Genomic DNA, 19019 nt, shown 5'->3' with positions numbered 1-19019 from the left:
TAGGCACTCAGATGCTACGAATAAACTTCCTAGGTATTTAAATACTTGGAATAAATTTCGTTAGTATTCGATTACTACGAATGAAACTTCCTAGAGATGCTACGAATAAACTTACAATTAGTAGATATTCGAATACTACGAATAAACTTGGTAGTTATTCAGATTCTACATTTTGTTGGACCACTCGAACATTTTAGTATTCATACAGTTCGTTCATATTCTGCCGATACAAAATTCAACGAATTCTATTTGATTACCTCGAACGGTGTCGATGAAAATGGATAAATTTCAAAACTCGTTTCTCGTTTCGGCTTTTATTTACATATTTCTGCACGAAGCGCTCGGTACCCTCGCGCGAATACGAACGTAAAAAATTCGGTGCATGTAGTTACGGGTTAATAAACCTGGAAGGAAGATGCAACGGGCTCGTCGCGTTCCTGTCGGGCCTGAGAACCGACCTGGACAACGAAAACGTGTTTTATGACCGGCAAAGATCGCCTCGAGGTGGCTCGCGACAAAAGCCGTTGTTGCGTAAGCGCATCTCGGTAGCTCGGTTTTCTTCTCGCGTGCCATCGTTCACTTTCCATATTTTCTTCGCTGAGAAGATCGACCTTCGCGACTGGACTCCACGTCCCGCGAACGACTGAAACTCAACCTCGAAGGTTGCCGCGAAATATCAGACTCTCGGAAATATGAATACACGCGCCAAGAACGAAAGAGACACCGGGTATTTATTACCGTATGATTTTTACCGAAATTCAAAGTATCGATTGCTCGTAAACCGAGCATTCTCGTTCGACTTTTCTTTGTTCGTATAATTATTCGAGTACTTTAATGGCTCGGATACACGACGAATGTGAATTCGAATTTTATTTGAGTAATCGAAACGATCGGAACTGTAATGAAACTATTTCACTAGGCTTCGTTTAAGGAGCTTGAACAAAACAGGATGAACCGAAAGAAGGATATTTATTGAAATTAATTAATTTTATTAATTCTTTTAGGGACATAATATTTATTAATTTTTCGGAGACAAGCAAACAGTTTTCTGGTAATAAATTTCAGAGTACGTTTTCTGTTTATCCCCAGAAGATTCAGAAACGTACACCTTTTTCGGAGCGTCCCAGGCAGCCTTCACTTCTTCAATTTATGGCGATATGAAGTTCCCTGACCTAAAAATAAAAGTGAACCTAACCCAGATCCATGAAGTACAGACTTGTTGGCACAGACAGCATTTCAGGAGATAAAAACACATTTGGCGGCTTGTGCCTTACATGGGTAGCGCTTACCGACCGAGACTACCTCGAGAATGTCGCCATATTTGTTTCGCAGACTACCATCGTTCCGTTATACTTCCTTATTTATTGGTTTCTATTTATTTCTGAAACAACTGGACGTTAATTGCTTCATCCTGTATAGCAATACTTACCATTCGCTTAAATATTAATAACAATTCACGGTTCAGAATAAGTATAAGAATAAGATAGACGGTCTCGATCCTTCTAATTTTCTCCTGATAATTTAGGCGTTATCGCTCTGTAACAGTTTCGGTGGTTCATCCTGTGGAATTACAATGAATGGATCGGTATAGTAGGTATCGCTATACCACCGGATTTTCCAAGTCAGTTTCAACTTACAATCAGAAGCCACGTGTTCGCTATAGATGGCAGTCATTTTCTAACAATATAGAGAGAAAAAAATCCATAAATGACCTGGTTAGGGGTCAATTGCTAGACCTCGCGTCTTCGAAACGAATAATACCATTTTCGCAGTCTGCGCGACCATGTCCCTTTTTATTATCTATTATTCGAATAAAGACTTGGCCGTCTCTGCATCGCGTTTCGTCTCAGGTAGAGAAAACGTTGTCGACGGTTTCGCGGAAAAGTCCAAAGAATAATTGCTCGGTGAGTCATTCGTCGAGAGTTTGCGATAAATCGAATCACCGTCGTTGCGCAAGCGCCTAGCCGACGATTTTCTAACGCGTATATGCGTCTGTTCTGTTTCAGGTACACGCAGATGACGCGATGACGCTGCATTGGTGGATGCACTGGTTCTGGGTTACCGCTCAATTTCTCGGTGCGTTCTAAATACACAGCAGCTAGAATCAAGGACATCTCGCGCCTTTTCACACCTTTCACGCATTCGCGAGCTCGCTCGGCCCGTTCACGGTCCAGATAAAATTCACGCGAGCACGTTTCGCGTGAAAATTGCAAATTGTGCCTTTTTCCGCGACTATCAAGGCCTAAGCGACTATAGGAAGAATCCGTGACTCATTATACCTTTATCCTCGTTCCGCGACGCTCCTTTATTTCGGAATTCTCGTCACGCGGTTGCTAACCATGAAAACAAAGCGATTAATTAAAACCATTCCGTGGATCGGAGTCCGACTATACTTTAGTGACTAATTAAGACTATACCTGTTTTGAGTTGTAACGTACCCAGTGTTTTTCTTTTTTCATTTAATTAAACAAAGCTTTTATGCAGTCTTTATTTGAGGGACTATTGTCGCACGTTCACAAGGGTACAATTTACGATGAGCCACGACTTTAGCTCGTCGTATCAACATACTATAATTTTTAATTGCAGTTGAAACGTTCAGTTACATCACGTGTATTAGTCGTGGTGTTTCTTAATTGCTCGTTAAATAAAAACATCTGATTATTGTTTCGTACGATTTCCTTTACATTGTAAATTGTACGATCTAATCGAAATAAACTACGAGGGTAATAGCTCGAAGAGCCCTGAACGATAATATCGGTTTTACTCGTAAACTAAAAAGGAAAATATCTGAAATTTTTAGTGATCTTAGGGAACCCAGTGCCTTCTAGCACGGCGAAGCCCCGCAGCCAGGTGCAGGATCGCCTGAGCACAGAACCAACGTCCGAGCTAACTTCCGTAGACGCCGAGACCGCGGAACCGCGACAGAGCTTCCGCGTAGCGAAGGCCATCGGTCTTCATCCCCCCACGAACGCAGCCGTGATCTTCGACAGGCAATCGCCGACCACGATCGCGACACCCATGGCAATCCGAGGCAACGTCGCCGAGACGAGCGCCAGCTCCGTCCCAGAAGAATATCGCAAGAACGCCAGCGACACGGCAGACGCTGACACGATTTTCAGAACCCTGACAGACCAACGAACGACGGAGACTTTGGACAGGGTACGAAATCCGCCCGCCAAGAAGGACACCAAGATCACCTGGATCCTAACGAACAAGACGGGCAGATCGAAATACGAGCAGGAGACGAAGGTAGACGAGAACGGGAACCGAAACACCAGCGTGGACCAAGTCGAGGATCTCACGGTGCTGCCTCTTCAGGAAGAGGTGTCTAGAATCAGGCTGGTACTGAACAAGACGAAATCCTCGACGTTTCTGTCCTCGTCCTCTTCTCTAGCTTCGTCCTCCGCCAGTTCCGGCATCAGGACGTTCAATCGGTCCGACGACGACGTCGAGATCGACGAGGAGTTCGTCGAGCCGCAGATGTTCGCCACTGCTGCCTCAGTTATCGAAGGTGAGCCAAATGTAAACTGCGATACTCTTCTTTATTAAGATATAGTTGATAAAGTCGTGCATGAAATTTGGTTAAATATCTGACAAAATTAACGTAAATTCGTCGCCTACAACTTACAATTAGTTCAATTTTATTCGATTAGAATAAAATAGTTGTCCTCGAAGGGAACGGGAAAAGTTTTCGAACTAGCTCTCTTCGATCATTTTCCCATCGGATCGAGTAGTTCACTTATTTAGTCAGATTTTTATCTTTCAGTCGGAGTAAGCGAGTCGACGCGTCTGAGCAGAGCAAGGAGCGCGTTTCCCAAAGATTTCCAGAGGGATCAGATCCAGGAGGATCATCTCTCCGACTACAACGACAGCAGCAGCGAGAACTCGAGTCAGGATAGTTCGTCGAGATCCACCGTGGACATCGCAGCTATTACCGGAAGCTGTCTGCTAACCGTTGTTTTGCTTAGCACAATGGGCAGCCTTGGGTTCATTATGTACAGGTAATTAGCTCGTTGTGGAATGACCGATCGCTCCGTCGACTCGAATTGCATCTAATGACAAATTCGTGTTTCAGACGCAGATACCTGAATCCGCCGCAGACGCTCAACAGCGACAAATGCAGCAATCCCGATAGTTCAGGCTATATCGATGATTCTACTATTCGTGTAAGTATCAAGATTAATCGAACGACGCGGTCCTTTTTAAAATTTTTAGAAGACCGATGTTACTCGTATCCCCTCGTCTCATCTGCTATTCGATAGCTGTGAACGAGTTCACTCGTTCTCAGATAACCTGAATGTCGATGACTAATATCGCAATGATAAACTTTCGTCGAACATTCTTCTCACGTTTTTCTTTTTGTTCTTCAGGATAACTCCGAGGAGATGTACAGTTTGGATAACGATTCGTTCCTAAATTCGTTAGAGGCGATGACAATACAGAATTACTGGACAGACAGCGTCAAGCACACGAAGCTATGACAAAAGCAGATAATCCAGTCCGGAAAGAGAATCGAAACGTTCAGTATTTCCGATGGTGAAGCGCACGAACAAATTTCATTGTTGGAGCAGTAGTACTTACTCGATGCCTGCTAGGCGATTGTTTTTTTTTGTTTTTTTGTTTGTTTTTTTTTTTTGTAGTGCGTGATCAACGGCAACCAGAGCTGGGCAGAATTTTATTCGTGGCGTTTACTTGATCGAAGTATTCGATATTTATTTATTCGGTGTAAAGTATTTTACTGTGTAATTAAAATTCTGATTTTCATTTAACGAATAGTGAATGGAAACAGTTGTTCATCTTTTATTCATTATTCGACGTTTATATCTGGATAAGAATTTTGCCCATCTTTGACGGCAACCCGCGGGACAAGCGAACAAACCGTTATATCAGTTCCAATAGATTTTATAGATTAACTCTGTCGGTCATGCAGTTTTGCGAAGAACACTGACGGTACATCAAAATTACAGGACGCGCACGCATTCCTATATTCGTGTTGCATATCGTAGGCGCACACAGATCGTGCGATATGTAATGCGGAATATCCACGTATATGCCTGAATTTTGATTTCGTCACTAGCACCGTTCTCCTATATTTTTCTACCGTGAATGCGATTTGACAGAAGTGAACGTTTAGCGAAGAAAGCGACGATAAAGCTGTTTTCGTTCGGACTGCGGTAAATCGGTTGGTGCAATAAAATATATGTATATGTACTTTATCGATGCGATGATTAACGATAAACTTTTAGAACAGTAAGTACAAATAAAACCATTAATTTTTAGCTAAGTATAATTAGGGAGAAGAAACGTAATTTAATAAAAACGATTTCCTACGAATCGACAGAGAATACTTCCGAATAATTATATACATATATATACATATTTCGTTACCACAAGTATGTATACGTACATATACAAATATATATATATATACATACATACTTGTTCTATGAACTTCAATTTGTAAATCCGTACTTACGTATCTATTTTTAATTTCGAGAACAAGCTTGAACATTTCCACGGAGTGTTCGAGCTTTAATGAGTACACGGTTCTAATAGGATAATAGAAACCAAACCATTCGCTTGCACATATACACGATCAGCTTGAAATATTTTCGAAACAGAATCGGGCTAACGAAAGGATCGGACCAAATACGTACATACATACGTAGTTTCTAGCTTTTACGCCTTTATAACATATCTAGCAAAATACAATAAACATAAACAAATAATGGAGATTCGATTCAAGTTTTCCACTACAGTTCTAGCTTGTATATATGTACATGTACATGCAGTGTACCTACAATGATTATAGATATATCATATAAGTGTGCAAACATTTTTGCGTCGATCCCGACAGTCACGCCCTCGGAATACGATTTACGTTTTAGTAGAAGTTAGCGCGTGTTTATTCAAATATATTTCTATACGAACCTCGCACGAACGAGGAAGAGAGTTTATTGTGATAGATTGTAGCGTTTAATAAATGTAAAAATTATCACTAATTCGTCTTATGGTAATGGTTGTGAATAAACCCACTCGTATATTATTAATTTATTACTATTATTAATCATAGTCATTCCCATCTGTTTCTTCCTAAATTCTGGCCAGATTTTACATTTTGGTATCAGGAGAACATGATATGCGAAGAGGTGGCACGAGTAGTTTTTGGTATGTATCAAATTCTGGTCGGATTTTTACTCCTGGTATCGGGAGAGAACATTATATGTATACGAAGAGGTTGCGCAGAGGTGCCCCTGTCATGCGGCAACCTGTGCCAGACGGTTTGTCGGTTCGGTTGCCATCTCGTAGGCGCAGGGGTACCCCTATCATGCGGCAACCTATACTGGCCAGTTTGTCGGTTCGGTTCACGGTATACCTTTCTCTCTCGTACACCGTTATTTGTACAGAATCGGCGCAACGTTGTCGGAAAATTTTAATAACTATTTAATTTCAATACAAATCATAACAACAATGGTCCTTGTATGTTGCCACTGATTCATACTATACACCGGAAGTGTCAAATTGCAAAAATTATTTGCGAAAAGTTAACAAATAATCAAATAAAGCGAGTAGTGTCGATGTTGTAACGTGTGGTCGTCACAGAAAATCATTAATAGTTATTTAATAACAATCAAGAACGCATGAAAAGTGATCCTCAATTGTTAAATTTTCGTTTAGCTTTTCTTTATATTGTTTTCTTTATCCTGTGAATTAGTATGCAAACATTGAGACGGATTTACCGTTGTCACTCAGATACTGTTTTACAAAACAATTGTATTAATAATAATAGGAAGCACGAAACAATTGACAAAGTTGAATAAATATAAATTAGTACAACAAAGAACAAGAAAATGTCAGAATACGATAAAGTTAGAACTGGAAAACTTGTTTTGAAAGGCGAAAAAATAAGGTAACCTCTTACCTGTTTGTTATGATTTTTAAATCGTAATCTTTTTATTTACCTGTTGCAGATCAAAAAAACGAAAATCAAAGAAGCAAGAGAAGGAACATGTTAGTGCTACTGATGATAAAGATATTATAGCTCATGGTATTTTTACTATGTTTAATATTATTTATAATAATGTGTATTTTTATGTAAATTATTCCATATTTTTATTAAATGTATAGGTGGATGGTGGAAAGCTACACAAGTATCAGAAGTTACAGGAACAGTGGCAATTGAATTTGGAAATCATACCTACATGAAAGCTTTAGATAATGGATTATTTACATTAGGTGCACCTCATGATGAAGGCGAAGGTCCTTCTCCAGAAGAAATCTTGACAGCATTTCCAATAGGTGAAACTAAGATTGCACTGAAATCTGGTTATGGAAAGTATTTAGGTGTTGATAAAAAAGGTGTTGTCGTTGGAAGGAGCGATGCAGTGGGCATGATCGAACAATGGGAGCCAATTTTTCAGGTATTTTAGTGAATGCTGTGTGCAACATTGTTTCTTGTATATAACAATCAAAAAAATAATATATCTATAATCTGTTTTTAGGATAACAAACTTGCTATTTTAAATAGCAATAGCTGTTTTATCTCGCTTACAGATGAAGATGACATTGTTTGTCAAACAAAAACTGCTGGACCTTCAGAATTTTGTACTATTAGAAGTATAACTCAAAAAGCTCAAGATCCAAATAAAGATGTCCCAAAAGAAGAACAGGGTTCTCTGCAAGATGTTGAAGTGAACTATGTGTAAGTGATACAATTATTGTGTAAGAAAAGAATAAGTTGCCATTATGTATTACAAATCAAAAATGTTATTATATTTTAGGAGGAAGTTCCAAAAGTTTCAGGACAAAAAGTTAAGGATAAATAAATCAGATAGAACTGAATTAGAAAAAGCAAAAATTGAAGGAACCTTACATGAAACTTTATTAGACAGAAGAAGTAAAATGAAGGCAGATCGATATTGTAAATAGTTTTATGCACTGAATATGATAAGCTAAATATGTATTTATGTATTGTAATTAATTTTACTATAGTAAATAAATGATTTTTGAAATATACAAGTATTTTTTTGTTGTACATTCACATGATGGTAATTTTATTTGGTAAGCTTAGAGCAAATTTAAAGGACACGAACATCAGAGGTTCTGGCAAGAGTATTGCCTCTGTAAAACTTATTAAAACTCAGTAAGACTATTCTGTGTATCATAGTAATTCATATTGGGTTATGCTCGTCGTCTTCGTCGTTGTGGGTTGAGCATGCGCGAAAAACCCGGTTCGTCTGGCAACACAGGTGCCAGAAGTAGAATATGTAACAAACATTATTAACGACAAATTTGTTTACAGACAATTATTTTACTTGGAAAACGTGAATCTTTTAGAACAAATGGCAGAACACCTAATTAACGAATTAGAAAAAGCTGCACAAATAATTTTAGTAAGTTTACGATTTCTTTCATGTATTTTTATTTCTTTTAAGAAGGTTATAATGAATATATGTTACAAATAAATCGTAAAAGATGATGTATACAAATGTTATGTGAACTGTATAAATATCATACAATACGTATATTTAATACTGTTGTATTTTGTATTTTTCAATGTAATATAAAAGAAAATTTTCAATATAGTAAACATTCTTTTTATTCTACGATGTATGAATTTGGTTATTGGATATTTAAATAATATTTTTAAGTTTATTAGGACTATAGTATGATATTTTTTATATTATTTGTTTGTACATAACATGCATTCAATACAAAAATCATCATTTTTCAATGCAAACAAGATGTCTTAAGAATGTATTGTCATATCTGTATAAAATATATTAAAACTACTTGTTAAAGTATTTGTTTTAGTAGTTGTATTATATTTTTAGGCACCTCCAAATTTAATTTCAACAGAGCAACGTCGACCTGCAGAAGAAGTTTTTTTAAATTTTCGTAAAACTAAATTCCCTTATCAACTCTGTCGACAAATTTTGGAAACAAATACCAGTGAATACATTCTTTTTGAAGCAGCTGGCTTAATAAAGATAGCATTGATACGAGAATGGCCAGTTTTACCAGAAGGAGATATCACTTCTTTAAAACAATACCTTTTTCATTATGTGATAAACAAACCACATTTAGCTCAGTATGTCAAGGGGTGCATAATACAAACTATTGCAATTATAATCAAAAAGGGAAGTATTAATGATTCTGGACAAGAACGACAACGCACATTAGATGAAGTGGAAAATTTAATAATGACTGGTGACTTGTCAAAAGTAAATAACGTGAAATTGAATTGAATTGAGTAACTCAATGAGCTTTATTTCATATTTTGTAATGTTCACAGAAAATTCTGGGATGCAATCTCATATCTGCTATAATGCAAGAATATGCAACTGATGCTAAGTCCTCGAATATAGACTTAACATGGGAAAGTCATTTTAATGAAAAGGATATATTCCAAGCTGATATTTTGAAAAGAATTTTCAACTTTGCTATCAGAATACTCGACGAATTAGTTACAGGAGATATGCAGGAGGATACTGTGACTCTTCTGAAATACTTACTCCCAATTATAGAAAATACGCTTACATGGAGATTTCTTTCTGTAAGAAATATCCTTTTTATGACAAAATACCTTAATTCATTTTTATAGATATATTGGTAGTTTAGTTTTCTTATTCACTTAATTTTATTCCTTAACTCCACTGTACTACCTCTAATCGAATTAGAATTCGAATCAAAAAGTAGTCCAACATTGAAGTTAAGCAAAGATTGGCAAGATGTAGTGTTAGATCCAGCTGTCTTAGACCTATTTTTTACGCTGTATTGGAAAATACGAGGTAATCTACAATTAGCTCATCATGCAAGAACTTGTTTAGTACAAATGGCAAGCTTGAGTGGTACAATAATGTCATCACAACAAGTCGAGTTGCAATATCTTTCTAATTACATGCTGAGATTTTTAAAATTTATTACAAGTATTAATATTATCGACCAAGAAGCAAATGGAATTGCTAATATTATAAGAAATCTTTTTAATTTTTTTCGTAAAAATTTTAAATCTTTACCTGATGATATGTTTACATCATTTATGGAACAGTTATCTCGAATAACTTGTCTATTCATAGAAAATGCAGCACAAGAAGAATCAGTAAGTTACATTATACACTGTGTTTTGTAAATATGGAATCTTGTAATTTCTTAATTAATTATTATGAAACGTTTATTTATTTCAGTTATGTATTGATGATTGCTTGTATACAGAAGCTTTAGATACTTTGTTCAAAACATGGCTATATTGGTCAGAGACAAATCTATTTCCTGCCGAGTTTTGTAAACAAAGTTCTGTCAAGATATTTAATATTTATCTACAGTCTCATTTGTCTGCACCAGAAGGTATAAGAAATATAGAAGAAAAAGATCTTGACAAGGAAGAAATGGAGTTTGAGATAGATGATAAAGTTAGGTTTAAGGAACAATTGCAAACAATTGGTAAGTATCATATTTACATTTCGTCTTTTACTTTTTAATGCTATGTTTTCAAAACTTTATTATTTTTTCCATTTCAGGAAATTTCGGAAGACAAATTCCAAATCATTCTCTTCCATTATTGGCACATTTAATAGAAGATCGTACGCTTAAATTACGCGAAATTCTGAATAAATTAGTAGGACAACCTGAATCCTTAAATGCAGTAAAGGATATATCTATGATTAAATTATACGAAGACATACATTGGCTACTGCTCATAACAGGTCACGTACTTTGCATGGAGTCCGAAGGTGAAACTGCCGTAATACCTTCTGACATAATGATATATAGCATGGAACAGGTCTGTAAACTAATGCGATAAAAAAAAAAGCATAACTACTGTACAGGTTGTATTGTTTACTGTACAGTAATTTTCAGGTACAACAGGGAAAAGTTGACCTAAATCTCACACTACAATTTTTAGCATCATCGGAGAATGTCTCGTCGGATATTAATGTTGCTACTGAATCAGTAGATCATGTAATTCGTTTAGTAGCAAATGTATTTCGTTTGTGTGCCATAGAAAAAACTGCAATATCCGTTCGTCTAGATAGTATACTAAGCCCAGAATTAAGTTGTACAGTAATGTGGTTTTTACACAGATGGTCCCTTCATTACCTCTTATTAGTAGAAGATCATTATTCTGTAATAAGTATTGCATTTATACAAGCTTTCGGAGAAGATACGCCCGGTGCATCATGGACTATAAATTTTCTTATTGAAAAAATAGTACAAAATATTAACGCTTTTAAAGGTGAACCAGCATTAATGAAGGAAACTATAAAATTATTAATAGCTCTTGTTGATTTACCAAAGAAGTAAGTATATGACAATGGTATAAAATAGTCATTAGAATAAACTGTTTGGGAGCAACGATATTTTTTGCCGCGGTCTTCATTTTCAAAGGACTTTAATTAACATTTATTGAGTCTTTCAGGTGGAATCAACGGATTTCGAATTTCTTTAAGATTTTTGCCGGATGATTGTTTCATATGGGGCACATGTTTCATGGTAGGTGATAATATGTACCTGTTTCTGAGAGAAATTGATTTAAAGATAACATTATTATAATTTTCTTTGTGATCATTGTTTAGAAACTCATTCTATTGTTATTATTATTATTATAGTTTTTTTTTTATTGGAACTGTACCACAAGCATAAATCTACAAAAGTATACAAGTATTTTGAAACTATAATTATAAAGAACAAATAGGATCATTATAAATGATAGGTGAGACAAAAAGTACAGTTTCATTGCTCAAAAGTTTCTAGCATAAAATTTTTTATTCGCTTTGCAGGATGACTGTTTAGCAAACAGTCAAAAAAAAAAAAAAAAAAACTGTTCAACCTTATATTCAAGTAGAATTTTTCATTAACAATTTATTCTCATAGTGATATATTTTGTATAATAAGAAATGCACTATTTCTATCATAAATTTCCAAAGTGGAATGAATTAACGTATTTATTACTAGTAAAATATATTATTAATTCAGTTTTTAAAATATACACACCACTAAAGAAATACGTGTCTCATATGTTTTGCTTAATGATCATTCTGTAAAATTGTTAATTTTGCATTTTAATCTTTGGCCGACGAACTTGGGTTACTTTTGAATCTGGATTTGAAATATAATTAGATTCGAAATTTGATCCGTGACGTGCTTCAGTATGGGTCAGTACGACGGTCAGAAATGTCCGTCGTCCGAGGATTAATATTAAAAATTCACATTTCAATGCTTTACAATACTTACAAGGAAACACCGATGACTGTTACACCCCGATTTTGACGAATTACATCATTTTCAGTTCGTGCCACTTTTGCGTTTCATGGGAGAAATTGCCCCTTTTGTCCGAGCCGCCTCGTTTACTTATACGCTTATAACTCGAAAATGATGGCGTAATTCATGTCCATCAAAATTGGGGTGTAATAGTCACCAGTGTTTTCTTGTTAGTAAGGAAGAAGAGTATATTTTATTCTGATATACTAAATGTTGTATATATCACGATTAGACTTAATAGTAAAGTTATTTGTTCAAAAGATTGAGGAAACATATAATAATTTCCAGAGCCAGATTCGTGTTGAAGTCTGAACGATTTGGACATATTATAGATCTAGCTACAAAAGGACAATACGACTTCCAGCAAGTGGTTAAAAGAGGATTAATGCGCGCCGTGGTTCAAGCTGGAATTGTTAAAGATGGAATTATTCACGACAAATCTTATTGGTCTCAGACTATACAAGTATTACAGGACAGATGCAAACAGCTTACTTCGGATGGAAAGTTTTTACAATGTTATCACCAAGAAGAAATTAAAGTTCAAATTATAGATATTTTAGAATGTTTCATTGGTAAGACACCTTGAAATATTAAAAATCAATCCATTTAAAACAAAGTTACGTTGATTAAAACAGTCTAAATGGCACAGCTTGTATATGTGCCTATTAACATTTAAACAAACGGTAAAGAAGTACCAGTATATTAAAATATTTTATTGTTGCAACAGGAGTTGCACAAGGCGTACAATGTGTGCAAATTATACAATCCGGCATAATATCATTGTTCCAATACATTCGACCAGTATTACGGGAACTTCCGAGTTTACTGTCTTTATACCACAATTATCAGCAAATAGTACAATTAATTTTGGAGCTCCTCGTCGAGTGTACAAACAAAGAGATTCTTCGGCTTTTAGAAGAGGTAAAAATAATTATTGTTATTTGAACAGTAACGATTAAATAATATTATCCTTTACATTATTTTATAATTCTAGACTGAAACCGAACGACAAATGCGTGAAATTTGTTTAAGTACAATACAAATTTATGCGCGTTGCAATGCTAATCGGGTAACTGTAGATTCAACTACAGAAGAAAGCAATTGCCAAGACATTTTGCTGCTAATGAAGCTTCTAACTAATATTTTAAACAAAGATACTACGTTCGGACCTTATGTCAGTAGTAAGGAATTACCGGATATATTTTTATGCGGTTTAAATATAATTATGCCTATGGTGACTATGGATTTACTAAAAATCCCATCACTGTGTTCGCAGTAAGTGAACATTTGTCATTATCGTATTAATAGCGACAATACTTTGTTAATTAACTTTATATATCATAATTGAATTCAAATACGACTTCTTTTTGTTGCAGATATTTTAAGATGATAAAATCGCGTTGTAAAAGTTTTCCTGATGACGTGTGCAATTTACCTCCTGAATTGTTACGATCGCTTTTAGCATCGGTAGAATTAGGTTTATTCTCGTTTGGTTCCGAAATATTCTCAATGTGTTGTCAAATAATTCAAAATTTGGCACAACATATTTACAATAGTTCAAACGAACATCCACGAAATAAATTAATGGCACCATTCTTAAATGTAAATAATATTACAATTACTCATTCATCTAAGTTTTCTATACATTACAAATTCTATTCTTTATCTTATATACCTTCGGATATTATAAAAGAAATCAAAATTGAGTACAACTAGAACAGGGATGGGGAACCTACAGTCTTTTCATATAGTTATTTTAACGTTAAAAAGTTAACAGCTTTTAACGAACTATAGACATGTCTACTTATTCATCTTTAGGTAAATATGCGTGGTCCTCCGAGGAATCGACAATCCCCACTCCTGAACTAGAATTTTCTTCTTTCAATTTAGTATTTCGATACGATTGTTACACAAGTGTTCCAGAATTGGCATAATTGTTTTTTTTTTCAGTTACTGATGACCGTAAGTTTATCGCATCAAATCGAACCAGATTTCATATTTATCGCGGGCATGGCTTTTTATAATTTGCTGTGTTGCTATCAAGAGGAATATCAGCAACTTGTACAGAACATTTTATCTGCCCAAAGTGATCAAAAAATTGTACAAACACTAGCGGATACCTGTACGAAGTTGACCGAGAATATAAGATTAGATACCAACGCTATGAGTAGGAACGAATTTGTAAATCGTTATTATCAATTCATCACCATTGTACAGGGATTGGTAATGATTAAATAAATGTTTAATTTGTGTCCTTTTATACTTCGTTTTATAAAAGATTGTAAACCAGCATCGAGCAACGGGGATCTGCATGAGAGTACGTTTATTTTGCGTCATGCATCAACATAAAAAACGGGTATACTCTGAAAAGAATTCGTTAAGCATATAAGCTTTTTATTGACCGATTTATTACACGTTACCACTTACAGTGAGCCTAGCGAAAATCGAATAATAATAATAAATACAAGTTACAGCATCGATGCATGTTTCTCATAGCAAACGACCAGAAATGAAAACGTTTTCGCAATAGATTTTTAGGTAACTTACAAACAAGTATATGAACTTACATACTTGGTACAGATCAAATCATCGTTAAACTTTCTCCGTACGTCATCGGATGATTTTTGACATTTGACAAAATGCTTACGTTAATATTAAATTTATTTATATATTTATATAATATACTTCATTTGTAAGGTTTGTACACGTGTATACATACATATCTATGTATATATACAAATATACATACCTTATATATATATGTATAAGCAAACATATTCTTTCGTACTCTCTCTCGTACTCACTTTCTCTCTCTCGCGCGCGGTCACGCTTATTCATTCTCTCTTTTTTTATGTCTTTCCTTTCTCTCCTTCTCCCTCTTGACTCATTCTCTTTAATTCCGTATTTTGACTCCTAATAACAACAATGATTATTAACCTGACCAACGGTGCCTTGCGTTTCATTCAAGTCTCGTATCATGTTCCTTGTATTTCCATCAATTTTCATTATCATTTTTTTTTTATTTTTCATCCCCTTCGCATTTACTTTCCGATTTCATTATCCTTTTACGTCATAAATTAAGACTTTAACCCCCTGAAGCAATGATAGTTAGTGCATAACCGTTTGCAATTTTAGCTTCGTTTTACTTACACGCCCGATTCGTTACATATAATAAATAAATTATATACAAATAATAAAATTTAAATTTAAATACTGTACATCGTAAGTAATATCAATAAATATTGTTCCCGCCCATAAGCATTATACCCTTGTACAGTTTGTAGGCATTTTCCTGTGGATTAAAAAAAAGAAAAAAAAAACAAAAAAAAAAGAAACAGTAATAGCTTAATTATACATACATTAATTTTTGTATCATCGTGTAAAAACGCATCTTATAAGTCTTTGTTTTAATTCTAAATTTACTAAAGTATATTTACTTCGTAGATGTACGATGGACATCTCTGAAAACAGGGATACATACAGTAAACTACTTACATCCTTCGGTACAGATTTTTAATACATTTGCTTGGAGAAGTTATGAATATTCGTGAAAAATGCTTCGTTTCCCTTATATCTTCTATTACTACTAGTCTCTTACATTTATCTTACACGAAGTTCTTCCTCTCCGATTTCCAACAGGATACGGAATCTCTTTGGTACATTATTAAACATGAATAACAATCTAGCAATATGAATTATCAAGTTATTCGATAACTCTGGATAAAAGAAAAAATAATAAATTTCAGTGATTTTATTAGTCTGTTCATGATAATTATTTCGCAACATGCTGATCAAGAATTATTCTTTTTAATTGGAGAGCTCTCGCCAATAAATAATTAAATATTAATAATACGATACGAAATAATAAACATTTCATTTTGAATCGTATTTTAACCATTAAAGACATGACAATTTGTGATTGCTAGATGTACTCGGCAAATGACGCAGATACATCCATGTATTCAATTTACAATTACAAATAATCAACTATGTTGTAACTGTATCACTCAAAAGGGTGACTGCAGCTACTATTCGAAACGTGACCTATACTGTTACAAAAACGTAACATAAATACGAAATAGAATCAATAATTTATAATTTCATTAACTAATAGTATAAATATTTACGATTTCAAATTAACACGATCGGAACAAAGAAGAAATAATCGATGTTCCTGTTAATTAATTTCGTCTAAATCTTTTGCTTCAAAGGGTTAAGCGTCGAGTGTGTTGTACAACTTACGGGATTACGGACTCTCGTTCTTCGTCGATACGTTAACAAAATAAAACTATCAGACTCTACAACAGTTAGCAAGCAAAAACGGCAACAGGAGCGGGGTACACTTACGCGTACGCTACCGCGTATAAACGACCGAGAAAATAATCCGCCTCAGGATTTACTCGGGTAAGTTCGCAAGATAACATATTGGTAATCGTTTCTCTGAAACTGTTTATGTATATGCTGAGTTGTTCTTTAAACAATAGTAAACTCTGGAATCAATACAGAATATTTCAATAAATAAATATTGATCAAAACGTGAAAGAGAGCTTTTTAAATAGCAATAAACATCTGACTTGTCCCTTATCGAATACAAAAACCTAAAAATATCGTTCGAACCAAATTTATGTTCACGACTGAAATAGGAGCTCGAATTATAAAATTTCAACAATTTATCCGAGGCGCAAAACGTGTTCCAACGCGAAACAAGGTTGTAGGGGAAAGGATCGTGTATTTCGATGACGATCAAAGTTGTAAACTTAATACGTAAACGAATCACTATCAATTATTCAACGTTCACCGTGTTAACTTGTACGAAATAATCCGCACCCTTTCTCGGTGTATAATCTCCAGACATGAACACGCAAAAATTCATAAAGCAGGGTCTACACTATATAACAGAGCATTGTTATATAACAAATCCTCTCGTAACTTTGTTTTACATGTTTTTATAACTTGTTACTAGATTACATTTTCTGTATTGTAACAAGTTTTTGAGATATTCTGCATCTCGTTAGTAAGAACCATAAACCAGGCATACGTGTATATACATACTACGTACAGCACTATAGTAGTACACTGCTAGGATAAGAACGGTATATACTACTATAATACTGCACTGTATAGTACTATAATAGTAATACTCTGTCCGCGTATACCAATATAGTGAATAGTACATATTTTATATATGGTATGAGGTTATTTCATTTTGTAATAATTTTAAAAAAACAATAACGCGTTCACAGTGACAACCATTTTCGTACATCCTTCCTCGAGTGACGAATTCTTAACAAGTTTGCAGTTTGACCCATCGGTGGGTCATGCCGTGTTGAACTTGTTAATGAAGCAGTAAAAGGAAATAGTTTTCAGTGAAAGATTTCAGTCAGACTGACGTGACGAACCATCTGCATATGGGAGATGGCAAGTGTTTCAAATCTGCTTTACATTGATTTAGACCGACTTGCAACACGTTATAGAACAATGTTTTTTAACCTTCGTTGATCGTACATTAACATTTTTTCATTAACAAGTTTTATAACTTTGCTATATAACGTGTTATGTTACATAGTGTAGACGCATCTTAAGGAGAAACACCACTTTTCGGGGCAAAGAATATTTTCAGATCTGACAATTTTTTGTGATACCACCAAGTGGCAAATAATAAACATTTGTTGTGTACATTCAAAGTATATACTTCGAACAATATTTCTGATAATTATCATAAAAATATGTTAACGTCACGATTTTCTATAGTAACATATTTCTATGAATATTGTCAAGAATATTTAAGGTATGTACTTTCATTACACGTGTCACATATTCATATTAGATACTTGGTATCGCCAGAAAAAATTCTCAGATATCAACATTTTTTTCGGCTTGAAAGGTGGTGTTTCCCCTTAACTCGCCACTTCGTTCCTCCTAATTCTTTCTCTCCCTCCCTTTCTTGCTTCCTCTCGCACACATCATCTCATACGAGTATATACCTACAGTGTGTATATCTTTTGCCTCGTTTCTATGATCGTCTTAGGAATGTTTTATTTTAGGCATAAAATACGTTCCTGTTCGCCCTATGCAGTTTCGCGCTTACAGAGAATCGCTTCGCGCAACCGACTAATATCGAGAAATTCAAATACGACGTTAAAAGGTGTATCGCGAGTTCGCACGGTGACAGCCTCATCGACGTTTTGCTACGTTTCGATCAGTGTCTCGAAACGAACGGAGAGGATCACGCGGAGGAATTCACGACCCCTTAGTAATAATTTTTTTTTGTTTTACTTAAACGTGTTTAACGTTTCTTTCGAAAGACGAATGCACGCTTGCGTTAGTTACCGATTCTGTATTTTTATTCTTCTTCTCTAATCGATCGTCAGACGCGAAGGGTGGCTGACGATCGTTAAATCAGACGACGAGATATTAATCGGCGGCTATCGAAGCTTGGTAGCCGATCGATACGCTTTTCCGAGCCGCTTAATAATCGAAGACTACCGGAAATCGAAAGCTACAGAGATCATGAGACTCGAAGGCCGAGTGAGACCAGCACAGCATCTTCTCGGAGGCTTTCGTGATGACGCTCGTTACCTCGGCCAACGTGTCGACCACTCACTTGTTTTGGTTCGACTGTTGATCTATAAGCGGAGCTAGACCGACTGGCGAAGCGTTATTCAAATTCGCGGCTGTCGGCCCTTTGCGCGCTAGTTTCGACCTGCAACAGTTCGCGATTATTTTGATACACTATGTATTGTTCGGCGTTTTTACGA

The 19019-nt window shown here is 35.3% G+C and overlaps 4 protein-coding genes across 24 annotated transcripts in view; 3 read left to right on the top strand and 1 right to left on the bottom strand.

The window, feature by feature from the left end:
* The window catches only part of LOC128878744 (uncharacterized), a 21026-nt gene extending 14976 nt beyond the window's left edge, over positions 1–6050 (top strand). For 2 of the 4 annotated variants that reach the window (XM_054127217.1, XM_054127215.1), the window contains exons 2-6: positions 2007–2076; positions 2810–3511; positions 3767–4001; positions 4076–4166; positions 4371–6050. In XM_054127217.1, the coding sequence (XP_053983192.1) occupies positions 2025–2076; positions 2810–3511; positions 3767–4001; positions 4076–4166; positions 4371–4481 (1191 nt within the window). In that variant the 5' untranslated portion in view covers positions 2007–2024 and the 3' untranslated portion in view covers positions 4482–6050. Of the gene's footprint in view, positions 1–2006; positions 2077–2800; positions 3512–3766; positions 4002–4075; positions 4167–4370 lie in introns of all 4 variants that reach the window. The other 2 variants (XM_054127216.1, XM_054127214.1) reach the window with 1 other exon arrangement.
* Positions 6051–6349: 299 nt separating this feature from the next.
* LOC128878988 (protein FRG1 homolog) lies at positions 6350–8013 on the top strand. The gene is made up of 5 exons (XM_054127735.1): positions 6350–6910; positions 6972–7048; positions 7129–7421; positions 7503–7702; positions 7782–8013. The coding sequence occupies exons 1-5, from the start codon at positions 6852–6854 to the stop codon at positions 7927–7929; spliced, it is 777 nt and encodes a 258-aa protein (XP_053983710.1). The 5' UTR covers positions 6350–6851; the 3' UTR covers positions 7930–8013.
* Positions 8014–8205: 192 nt separating this feature from the next.
* On the top strand, positions 8206–15592 carry LOC128878980 (exportin-4-like). Its single transcript, XM_054127713.1, has 12 exons — positions 8206–8393; positions 8835–9224; positions 9296–9563; positions 9663–10102; positions 10188–10443; positions 10521–10783; positions 10861–11300; positions 12550–12833; positions 12989–13182; positions 13256–13536; positions 13638–13863; positions 14212–15592. Exons 1-12 carry the CDS (start codon positions 8343–8345, stop codon positions 14497–14499), a joined length of 3381 nt encoding a protein of 1126 aa, XP_053983688.1. The 5' UTR covers positions 8206–8342; the 3' UTR covers positions 14500–15592.
* LOC128878977 (kinesin-like protein unc-104) overlaps positions 14635–19019 on the bottom strand; it is a 38601-nt gene continuing 34216 nt past the window's right edge. For all 18 annotated transcript variants that reach the window (XM_054127690.1, XM_054127693.1, XM_054127694.1 and 15 more), the window contains one exon: positions 14635–18964. Coding sequence is in view for 6 of the 18 variants with exons in the window: in XM_054127698.1 (XP_053983673.1) it covers positions 18862–18964 (103 nt within the window). In the remaining 12 variants the exon portion in view is untranslated. The remainder of the gene's footprint in view (positions 18965–19019) is intronic.

The sequence above is a fragment of the Hylaeus volcanicus genome, chromosome 6 (assembly GCF_026283585.1).
Source record: "Hylaeus volcanicus isolate JK05 chromosome 6, UHH_iyHylVolc1.0_haploid, whole genome shotgun sequence".
Classification (NCBI taxonomy): Eukaryota; Metazoa; Arthropoda; class Insecta; order Hymenoptera; family Colletidae; genus Hylaeus; species Hylaeus volcanicus.
The sequence above is the reverse complement of the archived record's forward strand: the minus strand, read 5'-3'. Positions and strand labels throughout refer to the sequence as shown.

What these genes read in the sequence shown, in the direction of transcription:
- LOC128878988 (XM_054127735.1), top strand. Translation starts at nt 6,852, where the DNA reads ATGTCAGAATACGATAAAGTTAGAACTGGAAAACTTGTTTTGAAAGGC. An exon ending in TTGAAAGGCGAAAAAATAAG is followed by an intron (nt 6,911 to 6,971) that starts GTAACCTCTTAC and finishes TACCTGTTGCAG; the next exon opens with ATCAAAAAAACGAAAATCAA. An exon ending in TAAAGATATTATAGCTCATG is followed by an intron (nt 7,049 to 7,128) that starts GTATTTTTACTA and finishes TTAAATGTATAG; the next exon opens with GTGGATGGTGGAAAGCTACA.
- LOC128878980 (XM_054127713.1), top strand. Translation starts at nt 8,343, where the DNA reads ATGGCAGAACACCTAATTAACGAATTAGAAAAAGCTGCACAAATAATT. An exon ending in GAGATTTCTTTCTGTAAGAA is followed by an intron (nt 9,564 to 9,662) that starts ATATCCTTTTTA and finishes ACTCCACTGTAC; the next exon opens with TACCTCTAATCGAATTAGAA. An exon ending in TGATATATAGCATGGAACAG is followed by an intron (nt 10,784 to 10,860) that starts GTCTGTAAACTA and finishes AGTAATTTTCAG; the next exon opens with GTACAACAGGGAAAAGTTGA.